The sequence below is a fragment of the Balaenoptera borealis genome (assembly GCF_965194805.1).
Source record: "Balaenoptera borealis genome assembly, chromosome: 1".
Lineage (NCBI taxonomy): Eukaryota > Metazoa > Chordata > Mammalia > Artiodactyla > Balaenopteridae > Balaenoptera > Balaenoptera borealis.
In genome coordinates, this window is record NC_138860.1 from 22,374,960 (window position 1) to 22,392,708 (window position 17,749).

Genomic DNA, 17,749 nt, shown 5'->3' on the forward strand with positions numbered 1-17,749 from the left:
TAACTCTTGAGAAAGTGTTACTGAGACCTCAAGGATGAGTAAGAAATTTGGGGCTAGAGAAGGTAGGGGAGATATGCAGGGAGAACATTCCAGAAAAGAGATCATAATGTGCAAAAACCCTGAGCAAAAAAGAGAGAGAGGGTTTGATGTAGTTCGAAGAGCTCATGGTTACTTTGTACCTGGAGCTGGAGTATGCGGGCGTTGAGGCCAGCATAAAATGATACTGGAGCGTCACAGTACTGATTTATAACACACATGTAAACACTGATAAACACAGAGCTACTGTGGGTCAGTTAGTATCCTAGCACTAGTACATAGACTCTCCGTCAATATGAAGTACTTTTAAAAAGATACTGTATTACTACTTCAGCTTATATATTTTGTAATTAACCATTTTGTAATCATATATAAATACTAGGTTTTTTTTTTTTTTTTTCAAAGCATTGAGCTTATGCTAGCTTCCATAAATTTTTACTATTTGGAGATACAGATATAGGTTGCATGTTTCTAACCCTTGAACTTAAACAAGCCAAACTGACTCAGACCTTGAAACCATTGCCATTGTTATTCCTACCTAAATGCTTTTCTTCCCAGATCTTCCAGTTCTCGTCATCATTCAGTTTTACCTTAAATATGTCAAAGAAGCCTCTCCTGACCAGTAAATGCTTACGGGTTAGGATTTGTTCACATAATTAAATTGTAAGCCCAAGAGAAAGTACTCTTTTCTTCATTTCTTTTTTTTTAAAATATACGTAATAGTTCCTAACATGGTAGTTCAGTAAATTTTTATTGAAAAAAAAATGTTATTTTCTTTTGGAATGAGTCCATAATCTAGTAGTAATGCCAAAAATAAATGTATCACTTAACCACTAGTGCCTCAGGATTCTGCCTTTGACTGTCCTATTCTGTATCTTCTCCCTTAGCAATGTCAGTCCCTGTTACGCCATTGGGTACTGAGGCCTCTTCATCATTTGGAGTTTCTCTCCTGATCTCCTAACCTGTATCTCCAGATATGCCTGCCTGTCTAGTATCACCTGCATGTCCCATGTAATTCAAAACTAACATATCTCCTCTCTTATTACATTTGCTTACATATACACCACCTTAGGCCAAGCCAATTCCTAGTCATCTCTCCAGGCCCACTGACGTGGCCTCTTCTGTGAAGTCTTCTCTGAGTCACGATAAAGACACATCCTAACAGTTTAATTTTGCTGACGTTTATCTAGCACACATGATGCTAGACTGACAAGGATCATCTCATTGCCCTGAGAGTCTAGAACGTGTTAAGGACTGTAATTTGTCCTGGTACTATTCTGCAAGATTTTATGTTTCTCTAGCAGTACTCAGCAGCCTGAATAAAGGAGAAGAAAAGGCCAGTTATAAGATTGTTCCATAGTTGGGTACCAGCTAGGTAAATGCAGTAGTGGAAATGAGTGGGATTCAAGGTGGTTTGAGATATTTCGGTGACAGAATGGTTTGGCTGATTAACCCACAAGTCTTGTGAGGTGAAGACTCATTGGAACAGATGTCATCCAGACTGGAGATCTTCAGAGATGTGCATTATTATCTTCAGGTGTACGCTGAAGCCATAGGAGAAAGTGAGGCTGACCTCTTAGGGATTAAAGCTGAGGGCAGAATGCCTAAGGAAGGTTCAGTTACCATTCCAGCAAGAGAATTAGGAATCAGGATTGCCAGCTTTCTTCTCCAAGTATGTATGCCTTGTGTTTCCCCATTTCAGTTATTATTAAAATGAAAAAGGATCTCTTGCTACCCTTTGGTGATAACAAGAAAGCGGGCTCTGAGGAGACCTCATTCCAATCCACAGCAAGTCTAAGAGAAATAACACTTCAAGGATAGAGCACATAGTGGCGGTGTGAAAGAGAGAAGGAAATCAGGCTGAGTCCCTGGGGCTTTGGGAAACAGATTCAGACTAGAATGAAGTAGGTTCAGAGGATTAGTAGAATATGGGTTTGGGTAATTCCCCCACCCTGACCCCTACTTGCATACAAGATCTAATCTCTTAGTTTAGTCTTCTAGTTTCTTTTGCAATTTGTATATCCCTCTTTACGTCACTTCTTTACACATCTCTCTCCCCAGTTACGCTGATTTCCTTCAGGGCAGGAGCTGTATTTTAATCATCCTGATTCCGTAACACCAGTACAGTACAGAAAAGATGCTTAAATAAATATAAATATGAAATGTATAAAGTATTATAACAAGCCCAAAGCCATGTGTTACAGATGGTAATGTTATCAGTGGTCAGTATATCAGTTAAGTCACCTGTAGGTCTTTATAGGAATTGCAAAACAAGCAGTCACTTTGCTCCCTGTTTAGCTGTTTTCTTTAAAAAAAAAAAAATCTAAAATGCTAATGAGAGCTCATTATTTTAGGTGATTGATGAGATTTATCGTGTGTTGAGATATGTCAATTCTACCAGAGCCCCTCAGCGAGCTCATGAAGTACTTCAAGAGTTAAGGGATATTTCCTCCATGGCAATGGAATACTTTGATGAAAAGATTGTTCCAATTCTAAAGAGGAAATTACCAGGATCAGATGTATCGGGAAGACTCATGGGCTCTCCTCCAGGTATCTTTTGTTTATAATGCGTTCAGTTTGTAATAATGTTCATACATAGATTTGTAACTTGCTTTTTTCCCCCCACCTAACTGTGTATCTTTAACTTTTCTGGGTCTGTAACTGTATCTGCAACATAATTTTTAATGACAGATTGGGCTACAGACCATAATTTATGTAGCTGATCCGCTGCTGTTAAGCACATTTGTTTCCAGATTTTCAGTATTTGAACTACACTCTGAAGAACAATCTTGTGGCTAAATCTTTGTACATATCCACAACTTTTAACTTGGCATAAATTTATTAGAGCAAATTGCTGAGTGAAAAGCTATATATATGTGAATGTTTTTTGATGTTTCTGACTAGTTAGTATTCATTATCCTATAACAGAATCAAATATACCAGACAAAACCCAAAAAATTCTTCATGGAAATAACCAGTTAATTATTTCAGCCCCTGGAGTATCTGGCTGCTACTTTAGGAGACAGGGTGCATAGGGCTGTTTTGAACATTGTCGGATCCTAGAGATTTGTGTCCTTATCTACTGAAAGAATGAATTGTTCAATATCTTCAACTCTTGCAAGTATTTTAAATCTGGGAACAAATTTTTAGTAAAATATTTTGTTCAGATTAGTTAGCTCCCTGGAGTACTCGGTGGGGTAACTGAGTGGCCGTCTGTAATTTAATAATAAAGCTTACAGCATCTCAGCATTAACACATCTGTTATTTATTGAGTACCTATTATGCGCACAGCATTGTACTGCGTCCTGTGGGGACTAAAATGAAGTATAATACATGATGTCTTCTCTCAGGAATCTTATTATTTCATAAGGTAAGACATATCCAGACTCAAATTATCGTAGGCAAGAGAAATAGTTTAAAGGAGTGTCCATTTAAATGTCAAATGAGTAGCAGAGAGAATCTTAAGGAAGATAAAATCATTGTTGGCTGGTCTGATTGAGACTTCACAAGAGGTGAGAATTGATCTGAGCCTTGTTAGTTGGCTAAAGGTAAGCAGAGAGAGAAGGAAGAATGCATCAGCCAAGGAAAATATTCTGAGTATTTAAATGTATAAGGAGAAAATTAGCAAGATGGGTTTTAGGGTATGGTTGGATCCATCTGGTCCTTTTAGAAAAGCTTCAGGAGATAGGGTTTTAAAAAAGTAGGTTATTAGTTTAAAATAGTGATTTTTATGCCCATGTTACATTCTATTATTCCTAAAACAGAATAGTTCCAAAGCCTTCCTACACCATGTCAGAAGTTCTTCCTGATCATCACATGTGATGTAACCCACTTTTTGATGGTGCCCTTGTCGTTTGGCTAATGTTGAAGCCTTTGCATATAACTAAGTGCAGAGAGGATTTGCAAACATGATAGGTCTGTACTTCTAACTCAGATGTTTATGTTTGCTTGTGTGAAATAATTCTACTCTAATTTTACTACTTATATTTTCTTACTAGGTCCTAAAAATGCTTTATAATATTTTAAATCCAAGTTTATGCCATTAAATGCCCATCTCCATTTGCTTGCATTCCACATATTGCCACATGAACATGAGAATCAGAATTTAAACTCATTTATAGTTAAGACACGGTGTCTGATTAATCCATCAGATCAAGTAGATTGCAAAGAAGAAATAATCAGAAGTGATATTATAAAGGATATTCTATCCTTGAGTAAGTTTAATTAATGAAGTATTACTGGTAGTGAGACATTTTAAGTGATTGACCATTTTAAACTATTTCTCCACAGTTCCAGGACCTTCTGCAGCCCTGACAACAATGCAACTCTTCTCCAAGCAAAACCCTTCAAGACAAGAGGTTACCAAACTCCAGCAGCAGGTTAAGACAAATGGTGCTGGGGTGACTGTTCTCAGGCGTGAAATTTCTGAGCTTCGCACCAAAGTGCAAGAACAGCAGAAACAGCTTCAAGACCAGGACCAGAAACTGCTAGAGCAGACCCAGATCATAGGTGAACAGAACGCACGGTTGGCAGAGCTGGAACGCAAACTGCGAGAAGTAATGGAAAGTGCAGTAGGAGACTCCTCAGGGTCTGGGCAGAATGAAGAGTCTCCTCGGAAACGCAAAAAGGCCGCAGAAGCCATAGACTCTCTTAGGAAATCTAAACGTCTCCGGAATAGAAAGTAAACCAGAATGTGCTTCTAGCTCCAGAGGAAGACCTGACTTCGTAGCTTGAGCAGTTCTGCATATCAGGACACTGTGAGCAACATGGTGTCCCTTAGCTCTAGGCTTTCAGAACACAACGTAAACTTGAACTCTCATGGTTTGGGACAGTCTTTTCCCGCTTCTCCTGGTTGAACTGATGCACAGAATCCTTTTATTTTGCAATAGATTTGTACTAACCAGACCTATCCTATCCTGTTTTGAGAAGTTAACTTTATTTCTGTGCAGATAATGTTTAAAGCAAGTTTATTTGTTTCTGCATATATGCACATTACATAAGGATCTTAAACCAGTCTCGACAGACTAGAAGTTAAGTTTAATACATAAAATGTCCTGTTCACTTGAAAGAAAAGACCTACTTTTTAAATGGGCAGTATCTTGTTTTTAAAAAAAAAGTTGACTTTTTGTTATAAGTGACCTTTGTCTGGAATGTCTGAAAAGTAGTAAATGCTTTTTGGTATTGAAGTAATGGGTAACTAAAACGGACTTCCATAGTATTGGCTGTAGAAGGGGCCTCTACAGTATTGACTATATATTTTTATAAACTACTGGCAAGGGACTTACCCAGTTGTTATATACATGTTTTTGGTTCACTTTTGGGGCCATGTCCTACATTTGCATGGATGGATGCATGCATTGCCTAGTCAACTCACTTAAAAAGCTCTTGCACTGGTATTTATCTTGAACCTCTATGCTTCTCCACTTGTTAGAGCAGCGTCTTAGTTCATTTAAGCGCTTAACATCTTCCATCGCAACAGCTTGCCTCTGGGGGCGGGGTGGTATTTGTATGTCCATTTGTCCTCCAGTTTTACAAGAATAAGAGAGTATTAAAGCCCATTGCTTTATCTATTCTCTCTAGGGTTCAGGTACACTGGCTAAGGCAGAACCCCAAATTCTTTACATTGATGTCAGACTTCAGGCAACTAGTACTCTTCCTTACTTACTCACACTGTGTATGCTCATTGATCAAACGTGGTCATGACCGGTGGTATAAGTAGGGAACCCAACCTGTGGGATGCAGTTTTGCCATTGAAAGAAAGTTCAGTGAAGAAAATTACACCATGAAAAAGCATTTTGATCGTTTCATTTCTCGCGAATGACCTGAGGGAAGCTTTTTAATATTAATTTCAAGCTTTCCTTATCCTGCAACTTTAAACAAAAGCTTTAATTTCGTTTGCACTCCTGTTTTGAGCTTGTAACTGGAAAAGCATGTCTTGCACTGTTCAACCTTCTAAGTGGTCACTTTAACAACCTCCAAATTGTGTACAGTGGTTACTTTCCCCAGCTGTATATTTTTGAAACAGTCAACTATTACTGTCCTAGTTTTATTTTAATGTACTAAATTATGTAGTCATTATTTGCCTGTTAAGTTCTTTTAAACAACTGTTGCCTTGGGCTTCAGTTATTTAAGGTAAACTTAGGTGTAGTGTAGAATACTATCCCTTTCCAGGTGGGAGTTTGACACCTGTATAAAACCTAAGGTTTCGGTATGTACCTTAGTTGAATAAAAGCACAAGGTCACTACCTTTTTTTATCTGTCCAACATGACATGGTTATGCATCCTTGAGATTAACCTCACCAAATGAAACTTTTTCTTACCAATTTTTAACATTGTCCTTACATAATATTGTCCTTAGATTTTGATCAATTCTTTGTCTATCTTTGAAACTCCATTTACAATGTAGTATGTTTTCAATGAAAAACCATAAAATAACATCCAAGTGTTTCATGGTTTGTTGGGAAGGTAATTTTAAAATAAACAATTTCCAAAAAACATTTGTCAGCCAAGGTCATCCATAAAAGTCCCTGTCTGGAACTCATTTTCTCAGCAGGTCTTATTTGTTTAATCATAGGATTTAGCCATATTGTCACAACTTTGGAGGAGGCCTACTGGAATACTCATGGCCTTTAATTGTCTGCTTTCCTGGTAATAGGAAGACTTTTAAGTAACAGAGTACATGTTTACAGGCTTACAAAGGGATATAACCTCAGATGATCTTTTTAATAGTTGTTAATTATTTAAAGTTCCCTGGGTCTCTTTTTAAACTACATCTGGACACCATAAATGTATCTATAGTCTTAGTTAACATGAGTATTTGGCTTCCATAATAAGCACTCACTATTAAAAGATAGATTTTCTGTTTCAAAGTCCAAATTTCTACAGTATACACTTGTAGTCATCTGCCCATAAGGTTAATGAGTTGCACTTGTTAATGCACAAATGTGGCCTAACAGTAGGAGATAAAGCACTACAGTTCAGTTTGTTTTAAGTCTTAAATCTTAACTAGCTAGAACATGTTAGGATGTTGCCTTGGCCCATTTGATAGCTGTTATACTTGCATTTGGGTAGTATAACGGTATTTAAGTTTCAACAAATCACAAAATATTTCCTTCACCTAAAACTGACATATGTTACAGGAAAATTGTAAATTAGCCTCCCAAGAGAGAAACCATCCTGCCCTGGATTATAGGTCGGTAATTTAAATGCTGTATGTTAATATTGTGTTGTCCTAGAACAACATTTTATAAAGTAAAGTATTCCTGTCATCTTCCTTGGCTGTCTTTCAGAGGAGACTTCTCTAATAAGTCATCCCACTTACAAATTGATTATGGTACAATACTACAAACAGATACAATGTGGAAGGGCCTATGTAAGAAATGGAGAGGACTGCCTCCTCACCCCCAACAGGATTCTCAGCTTATCTCCCACGTGGACTTGGCTTGGTTTTCACATATTCTGAATTATGTATTATTTTAGAACATGAGGATATAGAACCTGTTTTTTTTGTTTGTTTGTTTTGAGCTCCTCTTGATGTACAGAGCCTGGAAATAATGGGGCAAACACAAATGTGATCAGAGTAATCATACTGTTTTAAAAACTTGGGGTGCCATCAGGTCTAAAGCCACTGGTTTTGGAAGCAACTTTTTTTTTTGTAAAACGTGTTTTTGGAGTACTGAACTTTACAGGGGCTTGCCTTAATCTCTATTTAGTAGTTTTAAATGTATGCGCTATTATTCTACTTGTTAAAATGTTAAAATATTCTATGTAGCCCCTAAGGTGGGTAGAACAGAGTATAAGTAATGCCTAAATAAATAAGCTAAAAGGTGTCACTACAGCTGGATTTTTGAGCGAAAATGGACATATGAACATAGGCTATGTGTAATAAAAATAATGGCACCTTAAGATTGCACTATTTTATGCATTATTTTATATGCCATTTCATAGCCTGCACTTTAATCTCCAAAGAAACAATGTATGATGTCCCAGTTCCTTATTACTAACAAACTTTTTCCTAAGACAGGGCACTTAATTCTATTTTACTATACTGAAGTAGTTTCTTGGAGGTAGGTTCCTCTTTTGAGTTCTCTATTTCCTTAGCCATAATATTTTCTAGGATCTAGGAACTCCCTATCTTGTCTATTTCCAACAGTATATAATTTTAATTTAATGTAATGTAAAATCTCATACTTGGTGATCAGCACATTCTTATATCCTGCTCTAGCAAAATGAGTACCCATTTTTTAACACTTACCAAACCTTCTAAAAATAATCATATGCTGTAAGTAAGATTTGAAGCCAGGGATAAAGGCATTCTCAAAGGACATGCCATGTGTGATGCAGTCTCTTGGAAATGGCTGTTTCTAGTGTAAAATACAATTTGATAGGCCATTCAATGATTTGACTTGGGATCGGAATTCCTTTAACTAGTGCTCAAAAAGTTAATGAGTAAAGAACTACTTTAAAATAACAAACTTCTATAGCCTGCCATCTGAGGTGAATTATTTTCAAGAAATACTATATAATCTACAAAATGAAATTAGCAATTAGTTGACTGCTGCCTACCATGATTTTATTTTTAATAGCAATACATTTATATTTGTGGTAAACACTATAGGCTAAAGTAATGGCCTTTTCCAGCTTCCTAAGAATCTTTGTTAAATTTCTGAAATTGAAACATTAAATTGAAATTTTTCCTGTTGTGTCTGAAGAGAACCATGGGATTTAGAAGCATATTGGTAATCTATTAGGTCCATTGCCAAAGTATACATCAAAGCTATACCAAAAGTTTAGACGTGTTTAAAATTATGTGGTACCATGTCTGTTTACTTACGGTCATGAGCAACAGTAAATTACAATAGTTTACTTTCTGGAATTTTAATTGTTATAACCTAATTCAATTACTGGAAAGTGAAAAACACCTCCCGGGCACACAACAGGGTACGTAAATAAATGTGTTGTTACCAGTGTTACTTGTTTTCTTTGTATTTCATGCACAAAGATTATGGAGCTCTTCATCTAACAAATGCCATGCTAATAGCTACCACCTCTTAAAGCAGTACATTGTGTTAGTTTAATCCTCATAGCCACTTTATAAAGCAGGTTTTACTCTTTATAAGGAAGTTAAACTCAGGTTAAGCAACATATCCACAATGTTATACAAGTAAGTGCCTAAGTGGGATTTGAACCCAGACCTACCTGCCTCCAAAGCTTATGTATTTCTGCTACACTCTACTACATTCTAAAACAGCTGGGACCTATGAGACTCTAGATTACATTAATTCTTTAAACTCAATAAATATATAGATGAACATTTCATACATCACCAGAAGCAGTCTATGCCAAAAATCACTCATGTTAAGAGTAACATACAGAGCTTAAAATCATGAAGACTAGGCTTGAAGGAGGCAACTTTTGTCCTAAAGTTCTTTGACAATGGATTTACACTAGGCATACAGGTAAAAGAAAATATTCTTAAGGATTCTAAGAACCTGTAGTCTTAAATAGGCAGTCCTGGCAAGAGATGTAGCTGGAGGCCACTAGCACACATCCCTAGTTGCCTTACTATAATGTTGGCTACCAGTCAATACAAAAGTAGTGACCACCAATTCGCTTGTCCTGCCGGGGAAGAATACTCGTTCTCTTCCAGTTCGCTTTTCAAAATTCCTTCCAGCTCCAAGACTATTCAAAATTTCAATGCAATAAAATCATACAAATCAATTTCATCTCTGTCTCATAAAGATGTAACTAATAGTGAATTACTGGAAGTGAGATTTTCTGAGGAGGAACACACTCTTCTTTGATACATGCTTTATCCACTTTGTTTACAACTTAGATGTCAGAAAAGAGATCACAGATGAATTTATGCTGAAAGATGAGGGTGACAGCCGTGGTATCAGTTACCCCAACACCATCACTGCGTTCCAGTCATCAAGATATCACAGAAACATAGGGACTTCCCTGGTGGCTCAGTGGTTAAGAATCCGCTTGCCAATGCAGGGGACACGGGTTCGAGCCCTAGTCCGGGAAGATCCCACATGCCGCGGAGCAACTAAGCCCGTGCGCCACAACTACTGAGCCTGTGCTCTAGAGCCTGCGAGCCACAACTACTGAAGCCCGGGCGCTTAGAGCCCATGCTCCGCAACAAGAGACGGCACCGCAATGAGAAGCCCGCGCTCCGCAACGAAGAGTAGCCCCTGCTCACCGCAACTAGAGAAAGCCTGCACGCAGCAACGAAGATCCAACGCAGCCATAAATAAATAAATAAATATTTTTTTAAATTAAAAAAAATATATCACAGAAACCTAGAAAAATAAAGACAGCTGCTGTACCTCCCAGTCTTCAGAGGATCGATCAGGGTGGAAATCTTTATTCCTATCTCCTTCAGGTCGTTCAGTTGCTATGCAAAAAACACATTGTTGGGAAACCAAGAATCTTTATCAATATTGTTGCTTTAAAAATAAAAGGATATCTCTTTATTTATGAACTCCTCATGTTAATTCCTGAAACAATTCTTACGGGCTCCATTAAAGATTTTTATTCTCATCTAGAAAATGTGTTTCAACTTGCTTATATTCCTCAGGTTTTGGTGGGTCATTTCCTGAAAGCAAAATTATAGGAAATTGTGAGGAGAAAAAAACAGTGGCGGATGTTTGAGCACAAAGTACAAATTATGACTGGAAAGGAAATACAAATCAAGGATGAAATTCCCAAAATTCAGTAAATTTTGTTCATAGAAATACATTCAACCAAAGAGCTTTCTCAACTTTTATGTTTTCTTTAGATTTTTTTTCCCCTGGGTTCTTTAGATTGAACAAAAGTCAGTTTCTACCTGGAATCTGAAGCAGCAATGTAAATAGTAATATTGGCTCCGGGAATGCAAAACCTATGGCATGCTTTCTGTCTTAGGACACAGGGAAAACCTGTGCCTTCTCAAGGCTAAGCAGAAGATGGGGAGGGGGAAGCAGAAGCAGGGGACCTAAAATGCTTGTTCTGGGCTTCCCTGGTGGCGCAGTGGTTGAGAATCTGCCTGCCAATGCAGGGGACACGGGTTCGAGCCCTGGTCTGGGAAGATCCCACATGCCGCGGAGCAACTGGGCCTGTGAGCCACAACTACTGAGCCTGCGCGTCTGGAGCCTGTGCTCCGCAACAAGAGAGGCCGCGATAGTGAGAGGCCCGCGCACCGCGGTGAAGAGTGGCCCCTGCTTGCCACACCTAGAGAAAGCCCTCACACAGAAACGAAGACCCAACACAGCCATAAATAAATAAATAAACAAATACTTTAAAAAATAATAATAATAAAATTCTTGTTCTTCCTTTGAAGGGTTGCAGCAAGCTTACAAGAAGTGCCTTAGCTCTCTAGATAACCAGTTTCTATAACCCTAGGTGCTGCCATAGCAGCTGCTTTCCATTCCCAAAGCAAATGCAGCTTGTGCCTTCCTTGTAAGAGGACAATAAAGGAATGAATATCAAGGGGTTAACAGTGCTCAGCACATAGTAAGCAGGTAATAAATAATAAACTGTGGTAAACATACATAGGTAGATAGATATGACTAAGGAAATAGAGATACAGAAGATATATTGCATTGGCTGCATGTATTTCTTTCAATCCTTGCTTTAAGCATATTTAATTTTTTTTTTTTTTTTACTTTATGGCTGTGTTGGGTCTTCGTTTCTGTGCGAGGGCCTTCTCCAGTTGTGGCAAGTGGGGGCCACTCTTCATCACGGTGCGCAGGCCTCTCACTGTTGCGGCCTCTCTTGTTGCGGAGCACAGGCTCCAGACGCACAGGCTCAGTAGTTGTGGCTCACGGGCCCAGTTGCTCCACGACATGTGGGATCCTCCCAGACCAGGGCTCGAACCCGTGTCCCCTGCATTGGCAGGCAGATTCTCAACCGCTGCGCCACCAGGGAAGCCCTAAATTTTTTTTTTTAAGCACGGAAAACAATTAGCTATTACAGGCTTTCTAGCCTCCTTGGGAAATTTATTTTCAATATTTTAAAACTTTTATTTTCAATATTTTTAATATTTCACAGGACTTTTTACACTGCCCGGCAGTGCTTCCTTGAGAGCCACAGGAGAGAAACCAGTCTTTTTTTTTTTTTTTAATATTTATTTATTTAATTTTATTTTTGGCTGTGTCAAGTCTTAGTTGCAGCACGCAGGATCTTTTGTTGCGGGGCGCAAACTCTTTGTTGTGGCACGTGGGCTTCTCTCTAGTTGTGGCACACAGGCTCCAGTGGGTGCAGGCTCAGGAGTTGCAGCACATGGGCTCTCTAGTTGTGGCACACAGGCTTAGATGCCCCATGGCATGTGGGATCTTAGTTCCCCATCAAGGGATCAAACTCCGCATTGGAAGGCGGATTCTTAACCACCAGACCACCAGGGAAGTCCTAAGAAACCAGTCTTGAAATGCTCATCCTTCTCCACCTTGGGCTGAGGGCTCTGATAAGGAGGGAGGACCTCGGCCTGAACCTGGTAGAATAGAGGGGCCTCTTCAGAACTCCACTCCCTTCACCTTAAGACACAACAGAGTAAGAGTCAAGCATATGTGCAATGGAACCAGAATTGAGTGCCTATTCCCAGCTCTACCAATTATGAGCTATGTAATACCAGCTTGGGTAGTTAATACTTTGAGGCTCAGTTTCATCATCTGTAAAATACTTCCTACCTCAGAGAGTTGATACAAAAGTCCAAAGGATTCAGGGAAGGTGGTGGAGTAGGAAGAACCAGGAATCTGTCTCCCCACTTAGACAACAATTACACTGGCAGGATCTGTCTGATGTAATTATTTTGGAACTCTGGGGTCTATTGAAGACTTGCGCTTCCAAGGAAAGACTTGTGGTTAATTTGGGTCAACTTCGGGTCCTAGCACAGGAGCAGCCAGCCACCCATCCCCCACCCATGATGGGCTAAAAGGACCCTGTCCCCCAAATATTTGGGATCTGTGCTCTGATCACTGATCGCTGCTTCTGATCACAGAGGTGCAGACAAAGATTGCAGGAAGCCACTGTTGTAGCTCCTTCCATTGTTGCGAACCTCTCTCCCACCAGCTCTCCCATCGCCTTCTAGGAGATTTAAAGAGCCAGCACCCTTTCCACCACCACCCCTTCATCTTTCTCTTTTTTAATGTCTGGGAGCCAGACATTAAAGACGAGGATGTTCAACAACCAGTTTATGTACTGGGAAAATTAGAAAGTGACCAGGTATGCTGAGAGAAAGTCTCAAATAAAGACCTGAGAGGACATTAAGTTTACACCTCAGGCAGACCCTCAGCACAGAGACAGCCTACAACAATTAAAATAAATAAATATACAAAAACAATTACCAAAACCCAGCAAATCCTGGGCATGCAGGAGAATATGATTCCCAGAGTTACCACATTATTAGATTTAAATATCTAGTTTTCAATAACAACAACAACAACAACAAAATCACAAGGCATACAAAGAAACAGAAAAGGATGGCCCATTAAAGGGGAAAATATAAATCAACAGAAAATGTCCCTTAAAAAGGACTAATGGGGCTTCCCTGGTGGCGTAGCGGTTGAGAATCTGCCTGCCAATGCAGGGGACACGGGTTCGAGCCCTGGTCTGGGAAGATCCCACATGCCACAGAGCAACTGGACCCATGAGCCACAACTACTGGGCCTGCGCGTCTGGAGCCTGTGCTCCGCAACGGGAGAGGCCACGATGGTGAGAGGCCCGCACACCGCGATGAAGAGTGGCCCCCGCTTGCCACAACTAGAGAAAGCCCTCACACAGAAACAAAGACCGAACACAGCCAAAAAAAAAAAAAAAAAAAAAAAATATATATATATATATATATATATATATAAATAAATAAAAATTAAGAATGTTTTTCCTTCACACTCCACCCTTGGGTCATTAAAAATTGCAATGGAAAATATGAAAAAAAAAAGGACTAATGACAGATATACTAGACATATTTTAAGATAACTTTTTAAAAGATGCTCAAAGAACTAAAGGGAGATATGGAGAAAATGAAGAAAATGATGTATGAACAAAATGGAAATATCAATAAAGAGATAGAAAACCTAAAAAGAAAAATAAATTTTGGACCTGAAAAGTAAATAACTGAATGAAAAAATTTACTAGAAGGCAGATTTGAGCAGGCAGAAGAAAGAATTAGGAAACAGAAATAGGACAAGGAAATTATTAAGTCTGAGGAACAGAAAGAAAAAGATTGAAGAAATGAACAGAAACTAAAAGATCTGTGGGACACCAACAATAGGCCAAAAAATACATTGCGGGAGTCCCAGAAGGAGAAGAGAGAAAAGAGCAAAGAGAATATTTGAAGAAATTATGGTTGCAAACTTCCTAAATTTTATGAAAGACGTGAACATAAACATCCAAGAAGCTCAATAAACTCCAAGTAAGAGGTACTCAAATAGACCCACGCTGAGACACATATAATCAAACTTTCAAAAACCAAACACAAAGAGAGAACGTTGAAATCATACAAGAGAGAAGTAAATCATTACATACAAGGTATCCTCAATAAGGTTATAAGCAGATTTCTCATCAGAAACTTTGGAGGCCAGAAGGCAGTGGGTCAATATATTCAAAGTGCTAAAAGAAAACACTGTCAACCAAGAATCCTGTATCTGGCAAAACTGTCCTTCAAAAGTGAGGGAGAAATTAAGACACTACCAGATTAAAAAAAAAAAAAAAGAAAAGCTGAGGGGTTGTGTTTCCACTAGATCTGCCCTGCAAGAAATGCTCAAGGGAGTCTTACAAGATTAAATGAAAGGACCCTAGACATTAACTCTAAGCTATATTCAGAAATAAAGATCTCAATAAAATTAAATACATGTGCAATTATAAAAGCTAGTGCTACTGTAACACTGATTTGTAAGTGCACAGTTTTCCACATAAATGACAAGATTAACACATTAAGAAAAAAATCACTAGTCTATCACAGACTTTGAAAACAAACTTACGGTTACCAAAGGGGAAAGGTGGGGGGGGGGGGAACGGGATAAATTAAGAGTTAAGGATTAATGTATACACACTACCATATATAAAATAATCAACAAGGACCTACCATATAGCACAGGGAACTCTACTCAATATTCTGTAATAACCTATATGGGAAAGATTCTGGAAAAGAATGGATATATGTATGTGTATAACCAAATCACTTTGCTGTACACCTGAAACTACCATGACATTGTAAATCAATCATACCCCAATATAAAATAAAAATTAAATTTAAAAAATCACTAGTTTTAAAGCTATTATTATTGTAAGTTTGGTTTATAATTCAAAATCTTGTTTTCCACATAATTTAAGAAACTAATGCATTTTTAAAAATTATTAGTTTATGTTTGGGGGCACACACTGTAAATATAAAGAGGTAATTCTGTGACATCAACAACCGACAGGGAAAGGGATGGAGCTGTGAAGGAGCAGAAATTTTGTATGTTATTGAAGTTAGGCAGGCATAAATTCAACTTAGAGTATTATAAATTTAGGATGTTAAATTTAATCATGGTAAACACCAAAAAAACCTACAGAATATACACAAAAGGAAATGAGAAAGGAATTAAACATTTCACTACAAAAAAACTGACTAAACACAAAAGAAAAAGTGTGAGGAAAACAGCTAGAAAAATGACAAAAGTAAGTCCCTCCTTATCTGTAATTATTTTACATGTAAATGGGTTAAACTCTGTAATCAAAAGACAGAGATTTGCAGAATGGATTAAAACACATGATCCAACTATCTACTGTCTATAAGACAATTCTGATGCAAAGACACAAATAGGTTGAAATTCAAAGGGTGCAAAAGTATATTCCATGCAAATAGTAACCAAAAGAGAGCAGGGGTGGCTATTCTAATATCAGACAAAATAGCCTTAAAATCAAAAAAGTTTACAATAGATAAAGGACATTATAAATTAGCAAAGGTTTCAATACAGTAAGAAGGTATAACAATTATAAACATTTACACACCTAATGACAGACCATTAAAATATATGAAGCAAAAACTGAGATAATTGAAAGGAGAAACAGATATGTGAAAATTAATAAAGGGAAACCTTATTTTAAATGGAGTCAGGAAGCCCTGAAGGGGAGCTCTCATGAACATACCATTTGTCACAGCTTACTTTACACTCTTGGACAGGAAGAAGTTTACTACCACATCAGAAGGAAGATTTTCTCCTCGCCCAGCAATAACTCAGCCAATGAGAAACCACCACTCCCTGAACTTTCCTGCAGTGGACTTTTGTTCAAAACAACCCCTCCCATGGGGACTTCCCTGGCAGTCCAGTGGTTAAGACTCCACACTTGCACTGCAGGGGGCACGGGTTCAATCCCTGGTCAGGGAACTAAGATCCCCACATGCCACATGGTGTGCCCAAAAAAATAAAATTAAAAATAAAAAACAGAACCCTCCCAACTCCCCGCTTTCCTCGGCTTCTCTTCTTTGTTCTCTGGTTGCCTATGGTTCACCATAGTTTGCATGTCCCCAGTTGCAATCCCTCTGCTATTCCTGAATAAACTTGACTCTACTGGCTAAAAAGCTTGCCTTTTTGTTTTAAAGGTTGACAAATTGTTCTACAAGAATAGCTGGAGGGGCTTCCCTGGTGGCACAGTGGTTGAGAATCTGCCTGCTAATGCAGGGCCACGGGTTCGGGCCCTGGTCTGGGAAGATCTCACATGCCGCAGAGCATCTAGGCCCGTGAGCCACAAGTACTGAGCCTGCGCATCTGGAGCCTGTGCTCTGCAACAAGAGAGGCGGTGATAGTGAGAGGCCCATGCACCGCGATGAAGAGTGGCCCCCGCTTGCCACAACTAGAGAAAGCCCTCGCACAGAAACGAAGACGCAACACAGCCATAAATAAAATAAATAAAATAAATTTTAAAGAAAGAAAAAAAGGTTGCCAGTATAATACTTCATTGATTAAACTTCCTGACTCTTTAAAAAAAAAAAAAAGAATAGCTGGAGACAACAATACTGCACTTACAATAGTGGATAGAACAACCAGACAGAAGGTAAGTAAAGAAATAGAGGACTTAAACAGCACAACAGACCAACTGGATCTAACAGACTTATACAAAACACTCTATCCACCAGTAACAGAATACACATTCAGCTCAATACACATCATTCTCAAGTCTTTTCCAGGATAGACCATATTTGAGGCCGCAAATTAAGTCTCAAAAGATTTTAAAAAATAGATTACACAAAGTATTTTCTTCCACCACAATAAGATGAAGTTAAAAATCAATAACAGAAGGAAAGTAGAAAATTCAAAAAATTATGGAAATTAAACAACATACTCTAAAACAACCAATGGATTAAAGAAGAAATCACAAGAGAAATTAGAAAATACTTAGAGACTAATAAAAATGAAAACAAAACATACCAAAACTATGGGAAACAATGAAAGTGGTATTAAGGGGGAAATTTATAGCTTGCATTAAAAAACAAGAAAGATCTCAAATCAACAACCTAACTTTACAACTTAAGGAATTAGAAAAAGAAGAATTAAACCCAAATCTACCAGAAGGAAGGAAATAAAGATTAGAGATAAATGAAATAGAGAGTAGAAAAACAATAGAGAAAATCAATGAAAAAAAAAGTTGGTACTTCAAAAAGGTCAGTAATATTTAAAAACATTTAGTCAGAGAGATGAAGGAAAAAAGAGAGAAGAATTAAATTACTAAAACCAGAAATGAAAGTAGA

The 17,749-nt window shown here is 38.1% G+C and overlaps 1 protein-coding gene and 1 long non-coding RNA gene across 3 annotated transcripts in view; one reads left to right on the forward strand and one right to left on the reverse strand.

The window, feature by feature from the left end:
- Window positions 1–9,005, forward strand: part of FBXO28 (F-box protein 28) — a 30,203-nt gene extending 21,198 nt beyond the window's left edge. The window contains exons 4-5 of the mRNA XM_082390017.1: window positions 2,391–2,586; window positions 4,327–9,005. Coding sequence (XP_082246143.1) covers window positions 2,391–2,586; window positions 4,327–4,721 — 591 coding nt within the window. The 3' untranslated portion in view covers window positions 4,722–9,005. The remainder of the gene's footprint in view (window positions 1–2,390; window positions 2,587–4,326) is intronic.
- A 4-nt stretch (window positions 9,006–9,009) lies between these two features.
- LOC309627860 overlaps window positions 9,010–17,749 on the reverse strand; it is a 38,968-nt gene continuing 30,228 nt past the window's right edge. For both annotated transcript variants that reach the window (XR_014243996.1, XR_014243997.1), the window contains one exon: window positions 9,010–10,636. This is a non-coding gene — a long non-coding RNA (uncharacterized lncRNA). The remainder of the gene's footprint in view (window positions 10,637–17,749) is intronic.